Source organism: Trichomycterus rosablanca, chromosome 18 (genome assembly GCF_030014385.1).
Source record: "Trichomycterus rosablanca isolate fTriRos1 chromosome 18, fTriRos1.hap1, whole genome shotgun sequence".
NCBI classification, from domain to species: Eukaryota; Metazoa; Chordata; class Actinopteri; order Siluriformes; family Trichomycteridae; genus Trichomycterus; species Trichomycterus rosablanca.
In genome coordinates, this window is record NC_086005.1 from 7,700,391 (window position 1) to 7,725,116 (window position 24,726).

At 38.5% G+C, this 24,726-nt stretch overlaps 2 protein-coding genes across 8 annotated transcripts; one reads left to right on the forward strand and one right to left on the reverse strand.

Annotated features, from left to right (window-relative positions):
- Positions 1-7,283: 7,283 nt before the first annotated feature.
- Positions 7,284-16,741, forward strand: hnrnpd (heterogeneous nuclear ribonucleoprotein D). Of its 7 annotated transcripts, none has more exons than XR_010015229.1 (9): positions 7,285-7,630; positions 10,060-10,228; positions 10,474-10,635; positions 12,085-12,216; positions 12,417-12,510; positions 14,226-14,369; positions 15,018-15,170; positions 15,508-15,609; positions 16,260-16,741. XR_010015229.1 is itself a non-coding variant. In XM_063013780.1 (8 exons), exons 1-7 carry the CDS (start codon positions 7,503-7,505, stop codon positions 15,149-15,151), a joined length of 963 nt encoding a protein of 320 aa, XP_062869850.1. In that variant the 5' UTR covers positions 7,285-7,502; the 3' UTR covers positions 15,152-15,170; positions 16,260-16,741. The 7 variants fall into 7 exon arrangements, 4 of the variants coding, with proteins under 4 accessions (XP_062869853.1, XP_062869850.1, XP_062869851.1 ...); XR_010015230.1 differs by having other exon boundaries at positions 15,508-15,573; positions 16,260-16,278; XR_010015231.1 differs by having other exon boundaries at positions 7,286-7,630; positions 15,067-15,170.
- Positions 16,742-16,755: 14 nt separating this feature from the next.
- si:ch73-234b20.5 (uncharacterized protein LOC449923 homolog) lies at positions 16,756-21,300 on the reverse strand. The gene is made up of 3 exons (XM_063013784.1): positions 21,173-21,300; positions 18,480-18,641; positions 16,756-18,370 (listed from the first exon to the last, which is right to left on the reverse strand). Exons 1-3 carry the CDS (start codon positions 21,173-21,175, stop codon positions 18,227-18,229), a joined length of 309 nt encoding a protein of 102 aa, XP_062869854.1. The 5' UTR covers positions 21,176-21,300; the 3' UTR covers positions 16,756-18,226.
- Between the last annotated feature and the right edge of the window lie 3,426 nt (positions 21,301-24,726).

Below are 24,726 nucleotides of genomic sequence, written 5' to 3' on the forward strand. Positions count from 1 at the left end.
GTTGCTGCTGAGTGCCAGGCTTTGTGTTTTAAAATGTAAACAATCGCAACAGGAATTATAGGCAAGTTTATTAATGATTAAATTGAGTTCACACTCAATAAATACTTATACTATATTTAAATAAATACTATATTTAAACAGCCTTGGTGTACTAAAACACTTAATGACGGTTAATATGGCATTGCAGCCTGCAGATTCTCTCTTGCTGGAATGATTTAAATGCATTTTTTCGTTGAATAAAAATGTATTGAAACGAATAATAACTTGAAACGTAGTATATATTGTTATGTTAATTATACCTACTAAATAGATGGTTAATAGTGGCGCGATAACCAGGCTAGACTTTCTCTGATCTCTAAAGTCGCATGCAGGTTCAGTACATCTACAGTGTATTAATGCAACGAGCACCATCAGAGAGGGTTTTAGTGCCGAGGGGAACATCACTACCCCACTCAGATCCTCTCTAAAACACATCAGGTGAACATGTTGGTTCGTCTAGCGCGCATGATAACGCAGGTTTAAACTCTTACAGACTTTATTCTTTATTCTATTTTTTTGCCATATTTTGATTAGATGTGCATTTAAAATATTTAGCCTAAACACTTTTTTTTTGTTTCACAGTGTATATCTAGCCTAGGCTAGAAGCTTATTTAAACCTTTTTTTAATAGAGAAAAGACGCGCATCCCTGCTCTGTTCTGTATTTAACAATAAACACGCATTTCATTGGTCTTAAAGCTGTCTCATCTTTGTCATTATAAAGCAATAATATATCGAATCATAGCCTAACAATAAAGCTTGTTTATATAGCTCTAAAATCCAGATCAATTAAGTAATTTTCAAAAACAACAAAAAAATTGCGATATAACCGCATACCGCGATAGAGACAGGTTGAATACCGCAAGGGGAAATTCTGTCACCGCGACAGCCCTAGTTGTTAGCTGGAGTAATACTTGGTAACTTGGCTAGCTATGTTTCCTAGCTGACTATTTTAGTTAATTTATTAAGAGCACTGCCTTTCTGCTTAGTTTGCACTTAAGCTTGTTGAATGCAGATTAGCCTATTTTTGTACTGCAAACTGTTTTGCTGGATCAAAATGTGGACAAAAAAATTGCAGCATAGCCGCATGAGACGGTAACCTCAAATTCATGTCTGTGTATATTAGAATTTCTGCTGATCATTCACATCCTTTATGGTCACAATGGAATGGCTACTCCAAGTCATATCAAACTAACAATAAGTTTAGTGTATGTTTATAATGGATAACATTATCCTGGAAAATGGGAATTAATTCACCACCATAATTAGCAGTTAAGACATTAAAGTGAAAAGAAAAAACGTTTTTTCCACTCCAAACAGCGCTCGGAGTGAGCCGACACTCTCAGACAGATTGGTGTAACGTAATTTCTTGCGTTCCGGTACTTAAGCTGTCGGTACTTGTTTGCCCTCTTTATATCAGCTTCTGGTCAATGGACCTCTGTAGTCCTCGTTATGCCCATATTTGGAGACCCGGGTCTAACTCAGATTTCCTATGGGAAATTTGAATGGGGTTTTCAAAAAACCGGCTCTAACTTATCCTGTGCTAAATAAACATGTTCAGAACCCTGTACGTTTTGTCCTGTGTAAATTTTTCTCTTGTACATCACTGGATCCTCTGAATTACGAGGTTGTTAAAGGGTCGTAATACTAATAATGCTACACGAAAGCTAATGCTACTGCACATTAATTAGACGTCACTGAACTACACCAATCAAAACAACGAAACGAGCAGCTCGATTTTGTTAAGTACAACCAAAAGCGTAACACCCAACATCCTTGCTTTCTACTTTAATGTAGCTAACTACTAAAAATATCAACCAAAACTTGTGAATATCACTCCACTGTTACACTTTTGAATCGCGCTGCTTCGTGCGCTTATTTAAGAGGCTTATAAAAGAAAGAAAAAAGAAAACATTAAGAGGCTTCAAGTTTAGTGACGTCAATTCCGTGCGCAGTAGCATTAGCTTACATGTAGCAATATTCATATTTTGACTCTTTAACGACTTCATAATTCAGATAATCCAGTGATAATAGACAGAAGAATCTCCATAAAACAAAACGTAACAGCTTTGGAACATTTTTTATGACTACAGGATGCGAGAGAGGCAATTTGCGAAATCTCCATTCATATTTCCCATTCAAAATTTCTCTTAGACCCGGGTTACCAAATATGGGCATAACAACATGGCGTGGCCTACAAAATGACGACACGACTTCAGTGGTCTATTCATAATAACCGTAGGTATAAATAAACTGCATTACCCAGGGGGCGCTGTGAGACGCTCACTTGTTCCCGTTCCCTTGACAAGTCTACAAGGCAAGTAACAAATTCTGAATAGAAAAGTTTAATACTTAATAATGTGCTGATGCCAGCTGATACACTCACGACTATGTAAAAGAGGAGCACCAGCACTTTTCCCACTTTAATAACTGGATAAAATCCAGTTAGACTCATTAGGCCATAGCCTATTATTTTTTTCCTATTATTTACTAAGGGGGCCAGGTTCAATAAAATGCCTTTGTCATATATACATATACAGGTATACACTACAACGAAATTCTTTCTTCACGTATCCCAGCTTGTATGGAAGCTGGGGTCAGATCGCAGGGTCAGCCATCGTATAACACCCATGGAGCAGAGAGGATTAACAATTAATGCCTAGTTTACACTACACGATTTTTGCCCTGATTTTCACTCACCGACTGGTCGCTGCTGGATGTGGCAGCTCGGGAGCAGCTCGGCGTTCGCGCGACGATCTAAACTCGGCTCTCAATCCCTATGTGTGAACTGCTCAACAACTTGATCCGAGCGGCTCGCCGAGCACTCGCGACTGAGGAGAGATATCTAGCATGTTGAATATCTGGATCAGTCGGTTGCGACTGGCAATGAGTGTGGTGAGGGAAATAATATAGTTTTTATTAAAATACATCGGCACACACACAAGCAGTAACGCACAGTCTCGAGTGGCTTATTGCTTTTATAAATAAATATTATGATCACATAGGAGTACAGTACTAAAGTCGGATATATCAGTGATTGCTGTCTGAACAAGCAAGCTGTAGCCTAGTGGTTAGGGCATTGGGCTCGTAATCAGAAGGTGGTTAAGGTATTGGGCTAGTAATCAGAAGGTGGTTAAGGTATTGAGCTAGTAATCAGAAGGTGGTTAGGTTATTGAGCTAGTAATCAGAAGGTGGTTAAGGTATTGGGCTAGTAATCAGAAGGTGGTTAGGGTATTGGGCTAGTAATCAGAAGGTGGTTAGGGTATTGAGCTCATAATCAGAAGGTGGTTAAGGTATTGAGCTAGTAATCAGAAGGTGGTTAGGTTATTGAGCTAGTAATCAGAAGGTGGTTAAGGTATTGGGCTAGTAATCAGAAGGTGGTTAGGGTATTGGGCTAGTAATCAGAAGGTGGTTAGGTTATTGAGTTAGTAATCAGAAGGTGGTTAAGGTATTGGGCTAGTAATCAGAAGGTGGTTAGGTTATTGAGCTAGTAATCAGAAGGTGGTTAGGGTATTGGGCTAGTAATCAGAAGGTGGTTAGGGTATTGGGCTAGTAATCAGAAGGTGGTTAGGGCATTGGGCTAGTAATCAGAAGGTGGTTAGGGCATTGGGCTAGTAATCAGAAGGTGGTTAGGGCATTGGGCTAGTAATCAGAAGGTGGTTAGGGTATTGGGCTCGTAATCAGAAGGTGGTTAGGGTTTTGGGCTAGTAATCAGAAGGTGGTTAGGGCATTGGGCTAGTAATCAGAAGGTGGTTAGGGTATTGGGCTAGTAATCAGAAGGTGGTTAAGGTATTGAGCTAGTAATCAGAAGGTGGTTAGGGTATTGGGCTAGTAATCAGAAGGTGGTTAGGGCATTGGGCTAGTAATCAGAAGGTGGTTAGGGCATTGGGCTAGTAATCAGAAGGTGGTTAGGGCATTGGGCTAGTAATCAGAAGGTGGTTAGGGCATTGGGCTAGTAATCAGAAGGTGGTTAAGGTATTGAGCTAGTAATCAGAAGGTGGTTAGGGTATTGGGCTAGTAATCAGAAGGTGGTTAGGGTATTGGGCTAGTAATCAGAAGGTGGTTAGGGTATTGAGCTCATAATCAGAAGGTGGTTAGGGCATTGGGCTAGTAATCAGAAGGTGGTTAGGGCATTGGGCTAGTAATCAGAAGGTGGTTAGGGCATTGGGCTAGTAATCAGAAGGTGGTTAGGGTATTGGGCTCGTAATCAGAAGGTGGTTAGGGTTTTGGGCTAGTAATCAGAAGGTGGTTAGGGCATTGGGCTCATAATCAGAAGGTGGTTAGGGCATTGGGCTAGTAATCAGAAGGTGGTTAGGGCATTGGGCTAATAATCAGAAGGTGGTTAGGGCATTGGGCTAGTAATCAGAAGGTGGTTAGGGTATTGAGCTCATAATCAGAAGGTGGTTAGGGTATTGAGCTAGTAATCAGAAGGTGGTTAAGGTATTGGGCTAGTAATCAGAAGGTGGTTAGGTTATTGAGCTAGTAATCAGAAGGTGGTTAGGGTATTGGGCTAGTAATCAGAAGGTGGTTAGGGTATTGGGCTAGTAATCAGAAGGTGGTTAGGGTATTGAGCTCATAATCAGAAGGTGGTTAGGGCATTGGGCTAGTAATCAGAAGGTGGTTAGGGCATTGGGCTAATAATCAGAAGGTGGTTAGGGTATTGAGCTAGTAATCAGAAGGTGGTTAGGGTATTGGGCTCGTAATCAGAAGGTGGTTAGGGTTTTGGGCTAGTAATCAGAAGGTGGTTAGGGCATTGGGCTAGTAATCAGAAGGTGGTTAGGGTATTGGGCTCGTAATCAGAAGGTGGTTAGGGTTTTGGGCTAGTAATCAGAAGGTGGTTAGGGTATTGAGCTCATAATCAGAAGGTGGTTAGGGCATTGGGCTAGTAATCAGAAGGTGGTTAGGGTATTGAGCTAGTAATCAGAAGGTGGTTAGGGTATTGAGCTAGTAATCAGAAAGTGGTTAGGGTATTGGGCTAGTAATCAGAAGGTGGTTAGGGTATTGAGCTCATAATCAGAAGGTGGTTAGGACATTGGGCTAGTAATCAGAAGGTGGTTAGGGTATTGAGCTAGTAATCAGAAGGTGGTTAGGGTATTGGGCTAGTAATCAGAAGGTGGTTAGGGTATTGGGCTAGTAATCAGAAGGTGGTTAGGGTATTGAGCTAGTAATCAGAAGGTGGTTAGGGCATTGGGCTAGTAATCAGAAGGTGGTTAGGGTATTGAGCTAGTAATCAGAAGGTGGTTAGGGTATTGGGCTAGTAATCAGAAGGTGGTTAGGGTATTGAGCTCATAATCAGAAGGTGGTTAGGGCATTGGGCTAGTAATCAGAAGGTGGTTAGGGTATTGAGCTAGTAATCAGAAGGTGGTCAAGGTATTGAGCTCATAATCAGAAGGTGGTTAGGGTATTGAGCTAGTAATCAGAAGGTGGTTGGGGTATTGAGCTAGTAATCAGAAGGTGGTTAGGGTATTGGGCTCGTAATCAGAAGGTGGTTAGGGTATTGGGCTAGTAATCAGAAGGTGGTTAGGGTATTGGGCTAGTAATCAGAAGGTGGTTGGGGTATTGAGCTAGTAATCAGAAGGTGGTTAGGGTATTGAGCTCATAATCAGAAGGTGGTTAGGACATTGGGCTAGTAATCAGAAGGTGGTTAGGGTATTGAGCTAGTAATCAGAAGGTGGTTAGGGTATTGGGCTAGTAATCAGAAGGTGGTTAGGGTATTGAGCTAGTAATCAGAAGGTGGTTAGGGTATTGGGCTCGTAATCAGAAGGTGGTTAGGGTATTGAGCTAGTGATCAGAAGGTGGTTAGGGTATTGGGCTAGTGATCAGAAGGTGGTTAGGGTATTGGGCTAGTAATCAGAAGGTGGTTAGGGTATTAAGCTCGTGATCAGAAGGTGGTTAGGGTATTGAGCTAGTAATCAGAAGGTGGTTAGGGTATTGGGCTCGTGATCAGAAGGTGGTTAGGGTATTGAGCTAGTAATCAGAAGGTGGTTAGGGTTTTGGTCTAGTAATCAGAAGGTGGTTAGGGTATTGGGCTAGTAATCAGAAGGTGGTTAGGGTATTGGGCTAGTAATCAGAAGGTGGTTAGGGTATTGGGCTAGTAATCAGAAGGTGGTTAGGGCATTGGGCTAGTAATCAGAAGGTGGTTAGGGTATTGAGCTAGTAATCAGAAGGTGGTTAGGGTATTGAGCTCATAATCAGAAGGTGGTTAGGGTATTGGGCTAGTAATCAGAAGGTGGTTGGGGTATTGAGCTAGTAATCAGAAGGTGGTTGGGGTATTGAGCTAGTAATCAGAAGGTGGTTAGGGTATTGGGCTTGTAATCAGAAGGTGGTTAGGGTATTGAGCTAGTAATCAGAAGGTGGTTAGGGTATTGAGCTAGTAATCAGAAGGTGGTTAGGGTATTGGGCTAGTAATCAGAAGGTGGTTAGGGTATTGAGCTAGTAATCAGAAGGTGGTTAGGGTATTGAGCTAGTAATCAGAAGGTGGTTAGGGTATTGAGCTAGTAATCAGAAGGTGGTTAGGGTATTGAGCTAGTAATCAGAAGGTGGTTAGGGTATTGGGCTAGTAATCAGAAGGTGGTTAGGGTATTGAGCTAGTAATCAGAAGGTGGTTAGGGTATTGAGCTAGTAATCAGAAGGTGGTTAGGGTATTGGGCTAGTAATCAGAAGGTGGTTAGGGTATTGAGCTAGTAATCAGAAGGTGGTTAGGGTATTGAGCTAGTAATCAGAAGGTGGTTAGGGTATTGAGCTAGTAATCAGAAGGTGGTTAGGGTATTGAGCTAGTAATCAGAAGGTGGTTAGGGTATTGAGCTAGTAATCAGAAGGTGGTTAGGGTATTGGGCTAGTAATCAGAAGGTGGTTAGGGTATTGAGCTAGTAATCAGAAGGTGGTTAGGGTATTGGGCTCGTAATCAGAAGGTGGTTAGGGTATTGGGCTAGTAATCAGAAGGTGGTTAGGGTATTGGGCTAGTAATCAGAAGGTGGTTAGGGTATTGGTTTCGTAATCAGAAGGTCGCTGGTTCAAGACCCACCACTGCCAGGGTGCTGCTGTTGGGCCCTTCAGCAAGGCCCTTAACCCTCAATTGCTCAGACTGTATTCTGTAATTTAAGTCGTTTTGGATAAAGGCGTCTGCTAAATGCCCAATAGTACAGTAATGTACTGTAGATGTAATCTTATGGTTGGTGTGCTGGGCTGCAGCTAGATGTCACTCTATGGAGCTGCTGCTGCTGCTGGTGGTGGAATCATGAACTCTTGCTCCCTCTGCCTCCATTTTGTGTCAGAGCGCCGGCGAGCTGTTAGTATTGGTTGTGTTGATAAAACAGGTCTAAACTAACCATTTAACCTATTCAACAATTCAATCCAAACATTTAACCTAAAACCAGAGTCATAGCTGCTGTTAGTAGATCTGACGCCGGGTGTTGCTGATTAGTAAGGTGTGGAGAAGCTGTTAGGGATCTAGTACGAGGTAAAAATGTCGGAGGAGCAGATGATGGGAGAAGAAGCGAGCATGAAGATGGAGGAGGAACAGACCACTGATGAAGGAGCTGGAGACACAGAGGGATCCAAGATCGATGCGAGTAAAAACGAAGACGATGAGGGGTGAGTGCTTGTTAAGTAGAAACATTAAAAGTGACATTGGGTGGGAACCGGTTTGGCTAGGTTACCCAGTGGATGACATTATAAGTTTTTACAGATTTATGGTTGCTAGTTGATAGTGACAGGTCAGTATGAGTGTAATTTAACTAATGATATCTATTGAATGTTTAATCGTTGTTGAATAACAGCGCCATAGATTGTGAATGTTTACATTTTGTCAAGCATTTATCTGTACTAAGTTGATGACGTTAAAAGCTAGCCTAGCATCAAGTAATGCTAAGCGTCAACCAACTTCATTTTAAAGCAAATAATGTCATAATGCAATTTTCCCCTTCAGTATTGTTGTCTAAATAGCGGCTTTAAATAGTTACTTGTTTGAAAACAAATAAACAATAAGTGTTTATGATTTCTGAACAGTCACGAATATTGTCTTCGGTCAAATGAGTAATTAGTCATTCGCTAGCTAGCTAGTTAGCCTGATTCATGCTACAGAGAGTACAATTATTAATATAATTGTGATGAATTTGATTTCCTTAAAAATGAAACAAACAGTCGCAATTTTTTAAGAAGTTAAATTTACATAGGCTCTTAGTATTTTTACAGATCTTTTTTAGGTATTTGTTTTATTTGTAGTTAATTCATTCATTTACACCAACTGCATCATTCTGAGCAAGGTCTTAATGGGTTCAGAAATACCTGGAATTACTGGGCGCACGGCAGGAATATACTGTTGACAGGGTACTAATACATGTCACACTGTTACTTTTACCCTGATATACTGCATAATATACGTAGGTAGTCCACCTTCTGCATGTTGTGAAACGAAAGTCACTTTCAGACAGTGATTGGAGGTGAGGACAGAAACCAGGTCTCCCATTGGCCATGCTGTTGTGTGGTTGTGTGGTTAAGTTAATGTGAGTTATAATTTATACACAAAACGAGACTTACTCTCACTGATAAAACACAGAAGTTAGAATGGGAGATAACATTGTGTTTTTAAAAGGTAGTTAAGCTGGCAAAGAAAATCTATTCATGTTAGTCTGTCTAATAAGCAAAGCACTACCCAAAGCACTAAGAGAAAACAGGTTCAAGAAGCATCACACCTACTAATGAAGTAAGTTAGTGTTGGAGTGCAGGGATTAACAAAAAGAAGCTTAATTAGAGCTAATTCTACTTTAGTTTACAAAAATGTATTCTTATTTCTGTACTCAGTGCCACAAGATTAAAAGTAAATCAATGTTATTTTTAGTTCTATACTGTTATTAACAGTTCTTATTTTATTTACTTTATATTCTTTATATTGATTTACAATTATTTACATTTTATTTATTTACTTTTTATTTTTTTATAATTACTATTTATATTTTATAACTATTAAAATGTATTGGCTTATGAAACATGGTGCCCGGTTAATTAAACAAACTATTTTAGTGCTCTCACCTGCTGTATGGTTTGTTGTTACTGGTGTTTCATACAGCCAGCCAATATTTTGTTTTTGTATTTATTTTAAATATTTATAATTTACATTTAACAAATCAGGGTTGAAATGCAGGCCTTACTTATTTTTAGTTCATGTGCTGCTTATCACACTGACCTGTAGCTGCTAAGAAACGTGTGATATCTGTACAGGTAAAGAAAAGTTGTGCTAATCTAAGCCTGTAATGATTGTGACAAAGCACAATGGATTAAGCCTGACTTGTTGCGATTGAAAGCTTGAATAGAATGAAACTATTTGCAATACATTGTTGAATTGTTCATACTGAAAACTAGGGATGCATCAATACCATTTTTTCCCAACCGAGTACAAGTACATGTATTTTTGTACTTGCCGATACCGATACCAATACCTATTGGATCAGATATCTGACATGCTAGAAAACTCGATCGTGTCGCCGAGCGCTCGGCGAGCCGGTCGGATCGAGTTATTGGATAGTTCACACTTAGCGATCGAGAGCCGAGTTTTGATCGCCGAGCGAACGCCGAGTTGCTCCCGAGCCGGCAAATCTAGCGCCGACCAGTCGCCGAGCGAAAATCAGGGCAAAAATCGTGTAGTGTGAACTAGGCATAACGCAGCAACGTGCACTAGGTACACGGTATCGGATGTTTAGTATCGGAGCCTCGTTTGCGAGTACGAGTACAAGTTAATGAGCGCGGTATCGGGCAAATACCCGATACCAGTATCGGTACTCATTAATCTCTACTGAAAACAATATGACAGATGTGGTAACAGCCATAGTAAATACCTAGCTGCTGTTGATGATTGTGACTCAGTTTTTACATTGTTGTGTCAACAACATGTCATTTTTCAGGTTTCATTTCATGGCTTGACCTGGGATTACCATATAAATAATACAGGGTACCAGTTCATTAGTGGGTCTCAGTTTTTTTTTTTAACTTACTCAAATTTTAATCCCTGTGTTTTTTTGCTGCAGAAAAATGTTTATTGGAGGTTTAAGCTGGGACACAACAAAGAAAGACTTAAAAGACTACTTCGCCAAGTTTGGGGAAGTTATAGACTGCACTTTGAAGCTGGATCCGATGACCGGCCGATCCAGAGGCTTCGGCTTTGTTCTTTTTAAAGATGCTGAAAGTGTGGAAAAGGTAAAAATTGGTCATGATTGTCTAAACCCTGTCGTGCAAATTCACTGCACTGCAAAATGTAGCATTTGCTTTGTTGAAGTCTATAATTATTTTTTTAAATAGTGGAGACCTAAGTATGCAATTGAACTCTAATAAAACGTTAAACTCTGCAATGTCATACCCCTGCATTATTTTTTAAATGTACATTTAAACCTGATTTTGTTGTATGTTATTACTATTTGTGATATGTTGCCTGTTGATTTTAGGTGATTCAGCAAAAAGAACATAAACTTAATGGAAAAGTCATCGACCCCAAAAAAGCAAAAGCCATGAAGTCCAAAGAGCCTGTAAAGAAGATCTTTGTTGGTGGTATTTCACCAGACACTCCTGAAGAAAAGATTCGAGAGTACTTCAGTAATTTTGGAGAGGTGTGTAAAGGGCATCTTCATATTTCCTTTTTAAAGTGTAAAGTATGGAGCTTTATAAGTATTTCCTTATGTACTTTTACATTACATTTACAAGTGGTAGCTTGGTTTACAAGTGGTAGCTCCTGGTCTAGTGACCAGAAAGCTGCTGGTTCAAGCCCCATCACTGCTTAATTGACAAGATTGATTTCTCTGATCAAGGCTCTTAACCCTTAATTGCTTGCATTTTATAGGGCACAATTGCTTTGAATAAAACGGTTCTGCTAAATGCCAGTGTAAGTAGAGGTTAATGTAAGGGCGGGCACATCAGAGTGATTACTCGATTGGTGGATTAGCATATGAACAATAAATTCATGCTTTAAATGTGTTAAATGTTGCATTTCATTCATAGAACATTATCTTGAACACATGCTATCTTAAAATATCCAGCAGTCATGCCTGTGGTGTTTTGCTTAACAAGCTTGCATGGTGCTGTTCAGTTCGTGTGATGCTGTCTGCGCCAGGATCTTTGCACAATACTGTACTGAAATCAAACAAACCAGGACAGCCCTAATTTTAACAAGGTTTAACACCATGCTATGTGTACAGGGCACAGCATACAGATAAAATAAATATCTTAATCCCAGTTTCACAACAGTATGGCCAAAGACTTAGAAATGTCTATGCAAACAAACCCACACACTCACTCAGAGAGCAGGGTGCGCCTGTTATGCTTCCCAACAGATCAACTTTACACAACGCCCTAAAGGAATAATATTACCACCAACCACATTGACAGTTTAGTTCAGATTATTTCTCTTTTTTTAACTCATTAAAATGCCCTGTACGTGTAACCCTGCCCCTCTCTTTCTGCTGCAGTATATTTATAATATTTAGAATCATATTATAATAAAACTGAAATAAATTGCACTGGATATTAGCAAATTGATGAAAATACATGATTTTATACTAGTCCCAGGTTTTAGACCATTAACTGGCAGGTTCAATTACTATTGTTAAGTATTTGGTATTTGGCATGGGCAGCATGGTGGCACAATTAATAGAGTGAGCGCCACAAAGCAACATTGGTGCTGTTCACATGGCTTTAATCCTTGCCTTTGGTCACTGTCTGTGAGGAGTTTTATATGTCCCTCCACTGACTCTGATTTCCTTTCTTCTCCCAAAACTTGTGAGGATGAATTGGTGGCTCTTAAATTTCCTGTAGGTGTGAGTGAGTGTGATGTGAATGTGCGCTGCCCTACGATGGATTGGGGCTCTGTCCAGGGTATATTTCTGCTTTGTGCCACTGCAACCTTTTAACTGACGAGATTAAGTGGTTAGTGAAATTGTGTAAATGAACGTTTCTGATCTTGGATTTCCACATACCAGCTGTGAATTGTGGTCATTTTACTAGACGATCCTAAATTAAGGAGAATTTGTCTTTGTGACAACTGTCTTTGTGTCTGTCTTCAGGTGGAGTCTATTGAGTTGCCAATGGAAAACAAAACTAACAAAAGGCGAGGTTTCTGTTTTATTACATTCAAAGAGGAGGAGCCAGTGAAGAAAATTATAGAAAAGAAGTACCATAACGTCGGTCTCAGCAAGGTAAGGCCACAGTGCTAACTTTTGGACATAACATTAATCTGTAAATACTTGTTTGTGTTTGTATCATTGTGTCATAGTTTTATTAGATCGCTCATGATCATTGGTGCTGGTCATTTTGATCAGTTTAAATTATCTTGAAACTGCTCTGGTTATATATTGAAGCCTTTAATATCAATGCTTGCTTTCATTTGTATGCACAGTGTGAAGTCAAGGTGGCCATGTCCAAGGAGCAGTACCAACAGCAGCAGTGGGGTGGAAGAGGTGGCTATGCACCCAGAGGTCGCGGTAGAGGAGGTAAGTGTATATAGTAGCTTTATTAAACTCTGATACAAAAAGTTAGTACTTTAATGTTAATCAAAAGCTTTCTTGAGTTGGAATAGTCTTGTTGAATGAAATACAGTCATGAGAAACATGAGAGAATATTGCTTTTCAGTGGTGGGAACAACTTTATTCGAGGGCAGGAAGAAACTCATTTGTATAAACCATTCCAGTGCTTTGCAAAGGCAGAGTGAGCGATTGGCTATGTTCCAGATCACAGAGTAGAATACTGAAATGTTTGACAATTTCGTACTGTAGTACATATTTAGTCTGTAGTTGCACCTAATTGCCACTTGCATCTGAGGCAATTCAAATCAGACAATTCACTGTCTGCATCTTTTCGAGGTTTGGATTAAAATGATGCGCCCACAGGCAAAATCAAATGGTTGGGCTTGGGTGCAAACAGCCTAGCCATTGAGAGGAACACTTGTCAGTGTGTTCTTAAAGCCAGACCAGAATGTTCCACTGTGGTGCGGTTAACAGATACCCTACAACCATATAGCGTCCCATCTTTTAGCCTTATTCAATGACAATCTGTGCAATGTAGCAAACATAGCAGTAATGTAGAACATTAATGTGGAAAGAACCGGTTCGGAATCATGAATGTAGACTATAAACTGAAGTCGGTAGCAAAAAATTACAAGTGCTCACCAAACATGCTAATTGTAATGAATAGAGATGCAGTCAGTATAGTAAAGCTTCTCCTGAGGACATAAATGTTGTTATTACAGAAGGATAAGCAGAGTTTCACCTTAATACTGGGACATGATGCTAAATCCAAATAATAAACTAACCATTGAGAAACCTCAAGACTCAAACAGAAGACAAGATATTCTGGAGAACACTATCCATATGGTCACCAGGAGTCAATATTGACTTGACAGCAATTAATAATAGTAATAATATTCATAATAATTTCGCTCAGTATTAAACATTTTTATCAGTTGGTTTAGAAATAAAAAACAATGAAACAGTTCCCTTACATCTGGATGTAGTCTGCCAACACTTCAGGACATCTACAACAGCAGAGTGCTGAAGCGTGCCGGCAAAATTACAGCAGACCCCTCTCATCCTGGACATCACCTCTTTCAAACACTTCCGTCTGGCAGGAGACTCAGGACAATAAAAACGAAAACAACCAGACATGTTAACAGCTAACCAGACAGCACACGGACTGTTAACATGCTACATGTCATACATGTGTATAATTATGTGTATAATTATGTGTATTGTTATGTGTATTATTATGTGTATTATTATGTGTATTATTATGTGTATTATTATGTGTATCACCAAAACAAATTCCTCATATGTGTAACATACCTGGCGAAATAAAGTGATTCTGATCTGCAAACACGACTGAATTTGGTGTTTGATGATGCACTTTGAAACAAGCAGGTTTAATTTTGATGTTACAAGTATGCCAGTATGTTATAAGTGTGTACTGACTGGCTGTATTAATCTCTTCTTGCTTACGAAAGATTGATTCTCTTGCTTTTGTTGTGGATCAAAGGTTTTCAAGAGTTAAACCAGGGTCAATTTTAGGAAATCTCAGGTCTTAGTCAGCACTTGATTTTGGCACTATTGACCATGAACATAAAAAAAAAAAGTACAGATATCATAATGATTGGTATCATTACTAATGTTAGTGGTATTTTTGCATTTTAACAACCCGATACGTTTTGTTTCAGGTGTTAATCAGAACTGGAATCATGGGTATGGAAACTATTGGAATCAAGGATATGGAAATTATGGAAACTACGGCTACAGCAATCAAGGCTATGGTGGATACGGGGGCTATGATTACTTGGGTTACAACAACTACTACGGATATGGTGACTACAGCAGTATGTAATGCTGTTTGTGAAAACGCTGACAAAAAAAGAAACTCTTAAAGAAAATAATGTATCAGGGATTTTTGATACTAATATAAGGACAACTGTACACTAAGCTTTAAACCTAGTTGTTTAGATTGTATGTTTTTTGTTTGTTTCTGACTGTGCTTGTTTTGTCCTGAAGTATAATGTAGATATTTATTGTATGAAATGTGGTGCTATGTGGAATGGGAAAGGGATGTCTTGCCTTCAAAACTCATTTGTCACAAGTGCCTTGAGACCATTCAACAAGAACTAAAAATGTACATTTGTAGGCCTTGGAGAAATGAACCTCCAGCCAGTGACTATTTTTAGAAGAGAATAAACTATTTTTAAAAATTCCGTCAATTTACTCCTAATATTTTTGTCTCCTGCCATATTTTCAGAAAATGTTATATTTGAAATACAGTATCTTTGAATACAGTGTAAAGTAAGTATCTAACAAGTATCTACATATCTAACATTTGATTTAAATTATTCTCTGAATAATTGGCTTATTTATTTGCTTAATTAAAAAAAAGTTCCATTTTAATGTGTAGATCTAAATGATAGATTTCTGTAGTAAAATCTGTGGCTGTTTGCTAGTCAAATTTTGGCTTGTTCACACAGATTTACCAGCCAATGACTTTCCCCTTCATGTTCTCTGCTCAACCTGCAGACCAGCAGAGTGGGTACGGCAAATCTCCAAGGCGAGGTGGCCATCAAAACAGTTACAAGCCTTACTAGTATGCTACAAGCATTAACTTCAAAACGTACACACAGGTATGCAGTCGCATTACTTAATCCAAGCCATCGTTAATAAAGAACTAATTCTACATTGATCATCCTATTTAATGTATATTTGTGTTTTAATTAATAATTTCCATGAAGTTTTTTTTTACAGCACCCTGGCGTGCTTTACTGTAATGCTAACATAGTCACATCAGCCATTTGGCAATAGTAGAATGGCTTGTTTTTGGCTGTCTTGCCATTTTGTAAAAGTAATAAAGTTAACAGGTACAGTACTGCTAAATGGGTACCAGAAAAATAAGGATTTGCAAGGAAAGAGCACAAAAGAAGAATGTTGTCTCCTAACTCTGACCTTGTTTGTACCTGCCAGCGGGGACTTCCTAGCAGGCCATGAGCGGACTTCCTGAGTCTCACAGGCCCGCTCAATGCGGACAGGGTACGAGAGGCGTACGCTCTCGCATGCTCCCATTTGGTATGGTCTTCCAACATCCTGTATATAAATTATTAAAAAAAAACTGAATACATGTAGTGGCTACATCCAGCTTATTAATGTTGTCTTTTTACATGTCTTTAAAAACATTATGTAAAATTATATTTCTGTAATTTTGTAATTCCATTTTTTACAGGTAATGATTAAATATGACTGATATGATTAAATAACTGCTTACTTCTCAAAGGATTCAGCTTTCTCTGGACTTACCAGTGTTAAAATATGCACTTCTAATCTTAACTGTAATGCTTGTTTTTCCTTATTTATAGCTCGTGTAGCAGTAAAAGCCAGTAGTCCTTAAATTAAAACCTGGTTTGTACTCGGACATCACATTGGAGAAGTGCTTCATTTTCCATATTTCTATTGTTTTTCTAGTGACCGTGATGGAAAAAGCTTGTAAATTCATCTAACACATTCTTTTTTATAGCCTGTTTCAACATATTTGCATAAAATAAGTTTTTAATTATAATTGTGCATTTCCTAACAATTAAAGGCTATAAATATGTGTATGGGCTTAATTTTAAGGGATTTTTGTATTATACACTTCAAATGCTGTATGTAGGCTTTTGCATTTTGGAAAATAATGCAGCGCTTCTTGTTTGAAATTAATATTTATGTTTTCTGTCTTTCAGGTGGAGGTATTATTAGATGCTAACTAAGAAGAGAGCAACTTTAATTCAAAGCAGTTGTTTAATATGGAGGGTTAATGACTAAAAAAGTAAAAGTCTACATTTTAACATCTGCAGTAGGGTTTGTCTTTACCAACTGTTTGTTAAGGATTCTGATCAACAATTAACTCAGCGTATGACTCGTATAATATGCGTTACCACATTCAGAAAGACTTTTTGCTTTGTGTTAAATTTATGTGCTAACTTTTGTTTAAGAGTTTGAAAGTATAATCTCAGTCAAATTCCTCATTTGCAAGTGTTGTGCTTTTGCGTCATGAAGTAATGTTTCTAAAATTAGAATTTATAGTAAGTATTTATTAGTTTAAATGAATAGAGGACAAATGTCCATTATACAATACATGTTTTATAATAAGCTAGTATTATTTTGCTACAGAAAACATGTAAAAGATTTAGGAATACATTAAAACCAAATAAAAAAACGTCAACTGAGAACTCGGTGCATGTGAAAGCATGTCTTTATTACAAACAGTTTCATTCTGTACAGTAAGCAGTATTTACATGCTAATCATGTCCTGTGTAAAACACAAGTTCATTAATAAAACTTATTGTGAACCAGGAAATACAGTAAAAGATACGATAAGAAAACATAATATTTAACTGAACAACATTGTGAAGCAGGTTAAAGTTAGACACAGGATGGACCATAACTGAAAAAGCCCAATATATGATTAAGCAATTGGAAACCCACAACTTTCTCTACCTCTTCCTTCACCAAGTTCAAAATACTTGTGTAATTATAAATTATAGCTGTAAAGGCATTGTAAAGTTTCAAAGGTCTAGAGGAGGCCAGAGGTAACAATTAACTTAGTGTCATGTTTTGTAGTGTTGAAGTGAAATTCTGATTTGAATAGCTCACACTGCTTTGTTTTAAACTATTTGGTCTTGTAACTTTAGATTGAAATGTCCAAGTGTCTTTGTTTAACCTTCATGTAGTCTTTAACATTCTGCACTAGCGGCTTAATGGATAAGGCACTGGCGTCCTGAACCAGGGATTAAGGTTTGGAGTTCCATTTGGGGTGATCAGAATGCAGACTGGTGCAGTGGAAGCATGCTGGGCCTAATCCAGAGGTTGTTGGATCAAAAACATACTTGTGGGCAGTATTAGCTCAGCGGCTAAGATACTGAACTTGTCTTCTAAAGATAGCTGGTTTTACTGTAGGCTCCTACCCTGCAATTGCTTGAATTTTATTTCATCTCGGTTGTAAGTCGCCTATAAAACGTGTGTAAAATGTCTTAGGGGTCCAAAATAACCCACCTTTATTAAGCTCCAAAAACAAAGAACTCTAATTGGAATTTAAACCCCAAATGTATTTTTCATTAAGAAACAACCTGTCATTCATCACAAACTTTGTGAAGCTTTGTGGACACTCTAGGTAAAGTCATCAAATTTAAAGTTTCATTTTCAATTTCATTTAGGGATCGTTTTAGCAGTTAAACACAGTGGTGGGTCATTTTTAAATAAGACAACACAAATAAAATTTAATAAAGAAGTAAAATAGTGCAACCAAGGCATATCCTGCAACCAAACACAGCAAATTCAACATAAGTTATAGAACAAGTCAGTATGTGATGTATGAATTGATGAATGAGGGTAAGTAAGAGTTATTGAGGCACAGGGCATACAATTTATGTCAGTCTGAACTGGGATACATACTTTAACATTTTGATATGCACCACCCCACTATCTTAAACATGTACTGCAGAAGCGTTTTTGCTCAAATCAGTGAAATGCTCTATGCCTAGTCTTACATGTTGATTTAAAGGTGTGCAAACTTACTGTACATTACATTTTATCAAATAGGTTATCAGCCAAACATTGTAACCCAGAAGTAATAAAATGAGTATAAACATTGTCACCTAAACATAATCCCCATGTTTACACTGAATAAGAAACAAGGAAACTGATTACATTATGAGGGAATGACTCCAGTTGCCATAAGAATGATCAGCACAACAATGACGAGTACTACCACTCCAATAATAATCATCATTTTGGTATTTCTCCACCAGTATTTTCTGGCAACCCGTACTGTGGTCTTTTGAAATGAGTCAGCCTGTTAAAAGATGCATTAAAAAAGAAATGTAAGTACAGATAATGTAGAGGTAGAGTAAGTATTTTACTATATTACATAAGAAAATTAAACTGTAACTTAAGGAACTTGCAGTGGCTTGAAGATCATCTGTTTTTTCGATCAGGTCATCGAGTCTTTCTCCTCTTTCAAGCACTTTGTTTATGTTGTCTTTTAGGATAATTTTAACATCATTGACTTGGTCCTGTACTTGATTTAGCTTATCGGAGCCTTGTGGTTGAGTATTGTACTCAGCCTAGAAAGTAAATATAGAAGAAAAAACAATGATGCATAACAGACTGGTAAAGAAGAAACCAAACAGTTTCAGATGGTTCCAGGCAGCTGATACAACTAAGCAGTTCCTTATCATCCTACAGTGCTCTCTGGCATCTATAAAAATGCTAAGTATGCCTGGTTGACCTTGAAATAACTCCTTATTACAAATAGTTCTGTGGTGCAAACAAAACACAGATCTACAGCAATGTGATATGACATTTACATTTTCAGCATTTAGCAGACGCTTTTATCCAAAGCGACTTACACAATGAGCGGAACACGATGAGCAATTGAGGGTTAAGGGCCTTGCTCAGGGACCCAACAGTGGCAACTTGGTGGTGGCGGGGCTTGAACCGGCAATCTTTTGTTTACTTGTCCAGTACCTTAACCACTAAGCTATCACTTGCCCCTGTGATATGATATGATTAAATGATTCATGCTTCACCCTATTCTTGAAAAGTGAGTGCATGAGTGGCATGCACCAAAAGAACAGTACCGGCTTGAATGCTTGACCTCTCCAGTGGCTGTTATGAGGGAATTTCGCTGGAATGGTTTTAGTTCTCTTTCACTAAGAAGGGTCACTGCAAATCAATGTAAAGTTTTTTTAATAGCCAATTCTGCATTGCACACACAAATACTGCAGAATGTATGACATGATAGCTTATGAGTGCAGCTGGCTTCTTTTAATGATATGCATATGTCTATGAGATGCGCTATGTTCCCTATATTCTTTCACCAAAGATGCCGAGAAGATAATTCTGTTGTAGAGCGCCCGACCAGGCTGGTAGCAATGCTGAGACACAAACCCGGTCTAGCGCATTAGACCACTGTGCCAACAGTGGAAACAAACTTACTCAAACTAATCTCCTAATCAATATAATAAAATATTATCATGATAAGAGTGGTATTTTTAAGATCAATGGGGCATAAGGGATCACTAAATTGTTTGAAATAGCATGAAAGTGATGTAAATCATCCGCTGTGGCAGACACCAAATCTCAAACCAGTTTCATACTTATGGAAGAGTGAGGACCCAAGTCTCCAACAACACTTTCCATATCTATCATAAAATACGTAATTATGGAAATATCTTTTGTAAGAATGATGTTCCAATACTCCAGTGCTTGAATTTATGCCAAGATGTAATTAGCTGTTCTGATGGCTCAGTTATCTCTCATTTATGCTTTATATGACACGGTAATAAAGGGCACTTGGGTGGCACAGCATTAAAATACGCTAGCCGACTACCACTGAGATCAGGGTTTTAAATTTTAGCTGTCCTATCGGCACGTCTGGCATCCACACAGACATACACTGATCAGGCATAACATTAATACCACCTCCTTGTTTCTACATTCACTGTCCATTTTATCAGCCCCACCTACCATATAGAAGTGCTTTTACCTTGTTCTTCAATGGTCAGGATCCCCACAGGACCACTACAGAGCAGGTATTATTTAGGTGGATGATTCTCAGCACTGCAGTGACAATGACATGGTGGTGGTGTGTTAGTGTGTGTTGTGCTGGCATGAGTGGATCAGACACAGCAGTGCTGCTGGAGTTTTTAAATACTGTGTCCACTCACTGTACACTCTATTAGACACTCCATCCTAGTTAGTTCACCTTGTAGATGTAAAGTCAGAGACGATCGCTCATCTATTGCTGCTGTTTGAGTTGGTCATCTTCTAGACCTTCATCAGTGGTCACAGGACGCTTCCCACGGGGCGCTGTTGGCTGTGTCTTATCCACTCATACCAGCACAACACACACTAACACACCACCTCTATGTCAGTGTCACTGCAGTGCTTAAAATGATCCACCACCCAAATAATACCTACTCTGTAGTGGTCCTGGGAAAGTCCTGACCATTGAAGAACAGCATGAAATGGGGGCTAACAAAGTATGCAGAGAAACAGATGGACTACAGTAAGTAATTGTAGAACTACAAAGTGCTTCTATATGGTAAGCCGATAAAATGGACAATGTGTGTAGAAACAAGGAGGTGGTTTTAATGTTATGGCTGATCAGTGTAGTTGGGGCGACCCCTAAATATGGTAGCAATCTAATAGGGGGGAAATATGATTTTACTATTTCAGATTTAACTATTAAAAACTTTGTTTAATAATCACCAGTGGACAAGTCATTTTAGAAGTTTGTAATCATTGCTTAACAATATAACCCTGGTTTACACAGAAGTAAAAAATTCCATTGTGCCTCGAAAGTGCTTTAGTCAGCCAAACTGTTCATTTTGCAAACTGCCATCTTGCTAAGAGTTCCTCTTTACTTCCTTTCGAAACAGACAGTGAATTTCCTCTATATATCATAAGCTTCTATATAAAGAAACTGTTGAAATTACATTTTAAACTTTTGTGTTTTAAAACTGTATACAGTTTTAACTTACCTTTCTGCTGTTATCTAAGAAGTTTAATTCACAGAGCAAACAAGCTGGCGTTAACCTTATACAAATAAGTACAGTCACAAGACAAACAGAGAGGAAACAGTTTCACTTACCATATTGGTACTTCTTGGATGATTATTCACCTTTTTCACAGGTCTTAACACAAACAACAGAGTTTTAACCCAAACACTTTACCATTGCTGAACAGATACAGGATATAACTTGTATTCCTGCTGCTGTAAGCATTAACTCGAAGCAGCGTAAATAGACAGGAAAGACACAGAACTAATTTGCACACAAGGCCACCCCTCCCAGTCTGCGTTTACATTAACAACTGCCGGATAACCACTGGCTGCCTATTGGCCCTAAGTCAGTCAGTCATTTAGACTGGACCTACCCTGGGCTGGGCAAGCACCTGATACACATTTGTTCTGCACACCATGGCTGGGCGAAGGCCACTGTTCTTATCACAAGACTGTTAACAACAGCAATGAGTAGTTGGAAGGTAATAAAAGAAAAAGGTTGGGCAAAATACTGTAAAATTTAATAAAATAGAGTGATTATTTAAAAGGAAAATACACTTGGAATGCACTTTCAAAAAATTTGCTCACACTATTCCTCAGTATTATTTTGCAGGGCTGGTTTTGAGGGGTACAAAGGGGCCAGTGGCAATGTCAACAAACTTAAACCCTGGGCAAGGCCCATTTTTATAGCAACTGTACATGTGGCAGTAAGGGATATCTGAAATGTTAGTTGCTTGTAGTACATGTGTGAAATGCAGTGGATATTATCAGGTATAAGTGACTTTGATTAGCGCCAAATCGCCATGGCCAGATGACTGGGGTGAAGTATCTCTGAAACTGCAAGCGGTGCTTACAGGCAGCCACGGTGAGTACTCACTGACAGTGGTCAGAGAAGGGACAGATGAAAATGTTACAGCAGTTCAGAACAGAACAATTCTAAGTAATTAATAGTTTTTATTTCATGGTTATTTTTGCATTTAATGCACCTTATGACTATGAATATTTGGACACACTAACCACAAGCTTGTTGGACATCCAATCCAAAACTATGGGAATCAAAATGAAGACTCCACCACCACAAACCACTTTACTGTTCTAAAACGGCGTTTCACAAGACGGCAGAGTCCATTCAGTTCAAAGACCATTTGTGAGATCAGGCACTAATGTTTAATAAAAGGGCTTCACTTCCTATAAACATTTGAATTCATCCCAAAGGTGTCACAAGGTGGAGGTCAGGGATCTGTGTGGGTCACTAAAGTTTATTCATCCCAAGCTCAGTCCATGTCTTTATGGTACCCAGAAGGGCAGCCATACTGGAACAGGTATGTTGCTACAACATCAGAAACATATAATGTATTTCATGAAATTGATTTTAAAAACCTGTTAGCAATAAGTAGTGCTGATTAAATGTTGCTAAATATGTAAATACTGTATGTGTATACATTTTAAAGAAATTAAGTACTTAAACAGTGTTCCCCTAAGAGTAATAAAGTATCAGCATTCTGGATGCTGCCCTTTGAAAATGCACCTTGGACCAACAACAAATACTTGACATTTGTATTTTGAATATGAGCAGTACAGTAATCCCTCGCTATATCGCGCTTCGACTTTTGCGGCTTCACTCTATCGCGGATTTTATTTGCAAGCATGTCTAAATATCAATTGCGGATTTCTGCAGACAAGGGGTGTGTTTGAAAAGCTAGCTCTCTCTCTACATAGACGCATTTTACGTCATCCTGTGCGTACTCCCGATTAGGAGGCTGTTCCAAATCCTAGATGCCTTAATATCCTCACTTCTTAACGTTTCAACGTTATTTTCACTCAAAAACGAGTGAGCATCCGACGCTGCCTTAGTGATCAAGACAATCCCAGAATTCATTGCGGGTCGGGTGCTCTTCTCTCGCAGAAAAATAAACATGGCTGACGGTATGGACAAACGAATGGAGTTCTTTTTAAACGTAAATAAAATATTACTGATTTTTAACTTGTATAAATTTGTACCGAGTGTTTTTATTTGCAAGTTCGGGCTTGTCAGGAAATGTAACCGTTATCGTTACATGAAGAGAGATGTTATATTGACGTTAGCATGCTGTGCTACCTCAATCCATTGGTTTTAATGACAAGATGCTAAATGCTAAAGCCGATGGAATCGGGTTATAAAAATAACCATATAAACACATGTTTTTACTTCGCGGATTTTCACCATCGAGGAGGGATTAATGTATACTGTATTTCTAAACACTGCTATTGCTTTGTTGTTCACCCTGAGAGTGAGGTAATGTAATCTGTCATTTGTTTAAAACTATTATGCAAAATATCAAAGTCCAACACATTCAGTTAAAAGTTTTAAAACTTCCAAGATGGAACATGAGGAGGTCATGACAAAACTAGTTTTCATATTTAAATTGCCACATGATCAGGCAAAGTTGCAAAATGTAATTTATCACTGAACTGTAACAAATATTTCACTCAGCCAAATAAAAACTGTCTTTATTATTTAATGTACAGTGTTGCTCAAGATTTAGTGGTGGCACGATATGTTATTAATGCTCTTACAGAAGTCACCTTTAGTGTTTATTACCATATTGACAAGTGCACAGACACACCTAGTTTTATGCTAGGTTTAGCCACACGGGTACTTGTATTGCCATTTTGTGACAGAATATGATATTTAAAACAGATACAGATTATTTCATATGACAAGAACTTCAAATGCACAAATTCTATTTCCATTCTAAATTATTTTCATCAACCGCTTCATCCTGGTCAGGGTCACGGTGGGGAAAACATTGGACAGGGCGCACACAAGGCTTTGGCCTGTAGTGGTAGCGGGCTAGTCTATTAGACCGCTGCGCCACTCAAGCACCACATGTTAAATAAGTCATACATTTGACCTAAGTACACACAAAATTCAGATAAGCACACAGTTTAGCTGTTGGTGTAGAGCTTTTATATTTAGTTGACAGAACCCCCTTTCCAAAACATCTTCAGGCATGCCTAGTTGGGCCTCTCAGTTGTTTGGATATACCATCACTTTGGATATAGCCAAAAAAGGAAACAAAAACTGGAACAAACACATTTATTTGATACTTGCCTACATACATAACAACATATCAACTTTGTTGGTATAAAATTACTAATTGTAGCCTACATGTTGCCCCCTCGTTCATGAAATGGCCCCCCATAGGAACCCCACTGACCAGGGTGGTGTTAACACTGCACTGACACTAACATTGTAGTGTGTGTAGTGCTGGTATGAGTGTGTCAGGTGCAGCAGGGTTGTTGGTATTTTGAAACAACTTATAAAGACAACAGCTTACTGTGATCAAAAAGTGTCCATTGATGAAGACTAGTGGAGAATTAAAATACATTGTGTCTTTAACTGTGTCTTTAACCTACTACAAGTGCTAACAGGGTTTGTGTTTCTAATAAAGAGGCCAGTAGGCTAAGCTTAAATAGTATTTAAAAATCCTAACAACCGTGCTGCACCTGAACACTATCCTTTCATTACCATGTTATACCAAAGTATACAGAGCAACAAATGGGATACAATCAGTAACTGTGTACCCTCAAAGTTCATCTGTAAGTGTAGCTTATTAAATAATTAATGAATGCACATACCAGTTAAGCTAACCTTGGTGTAT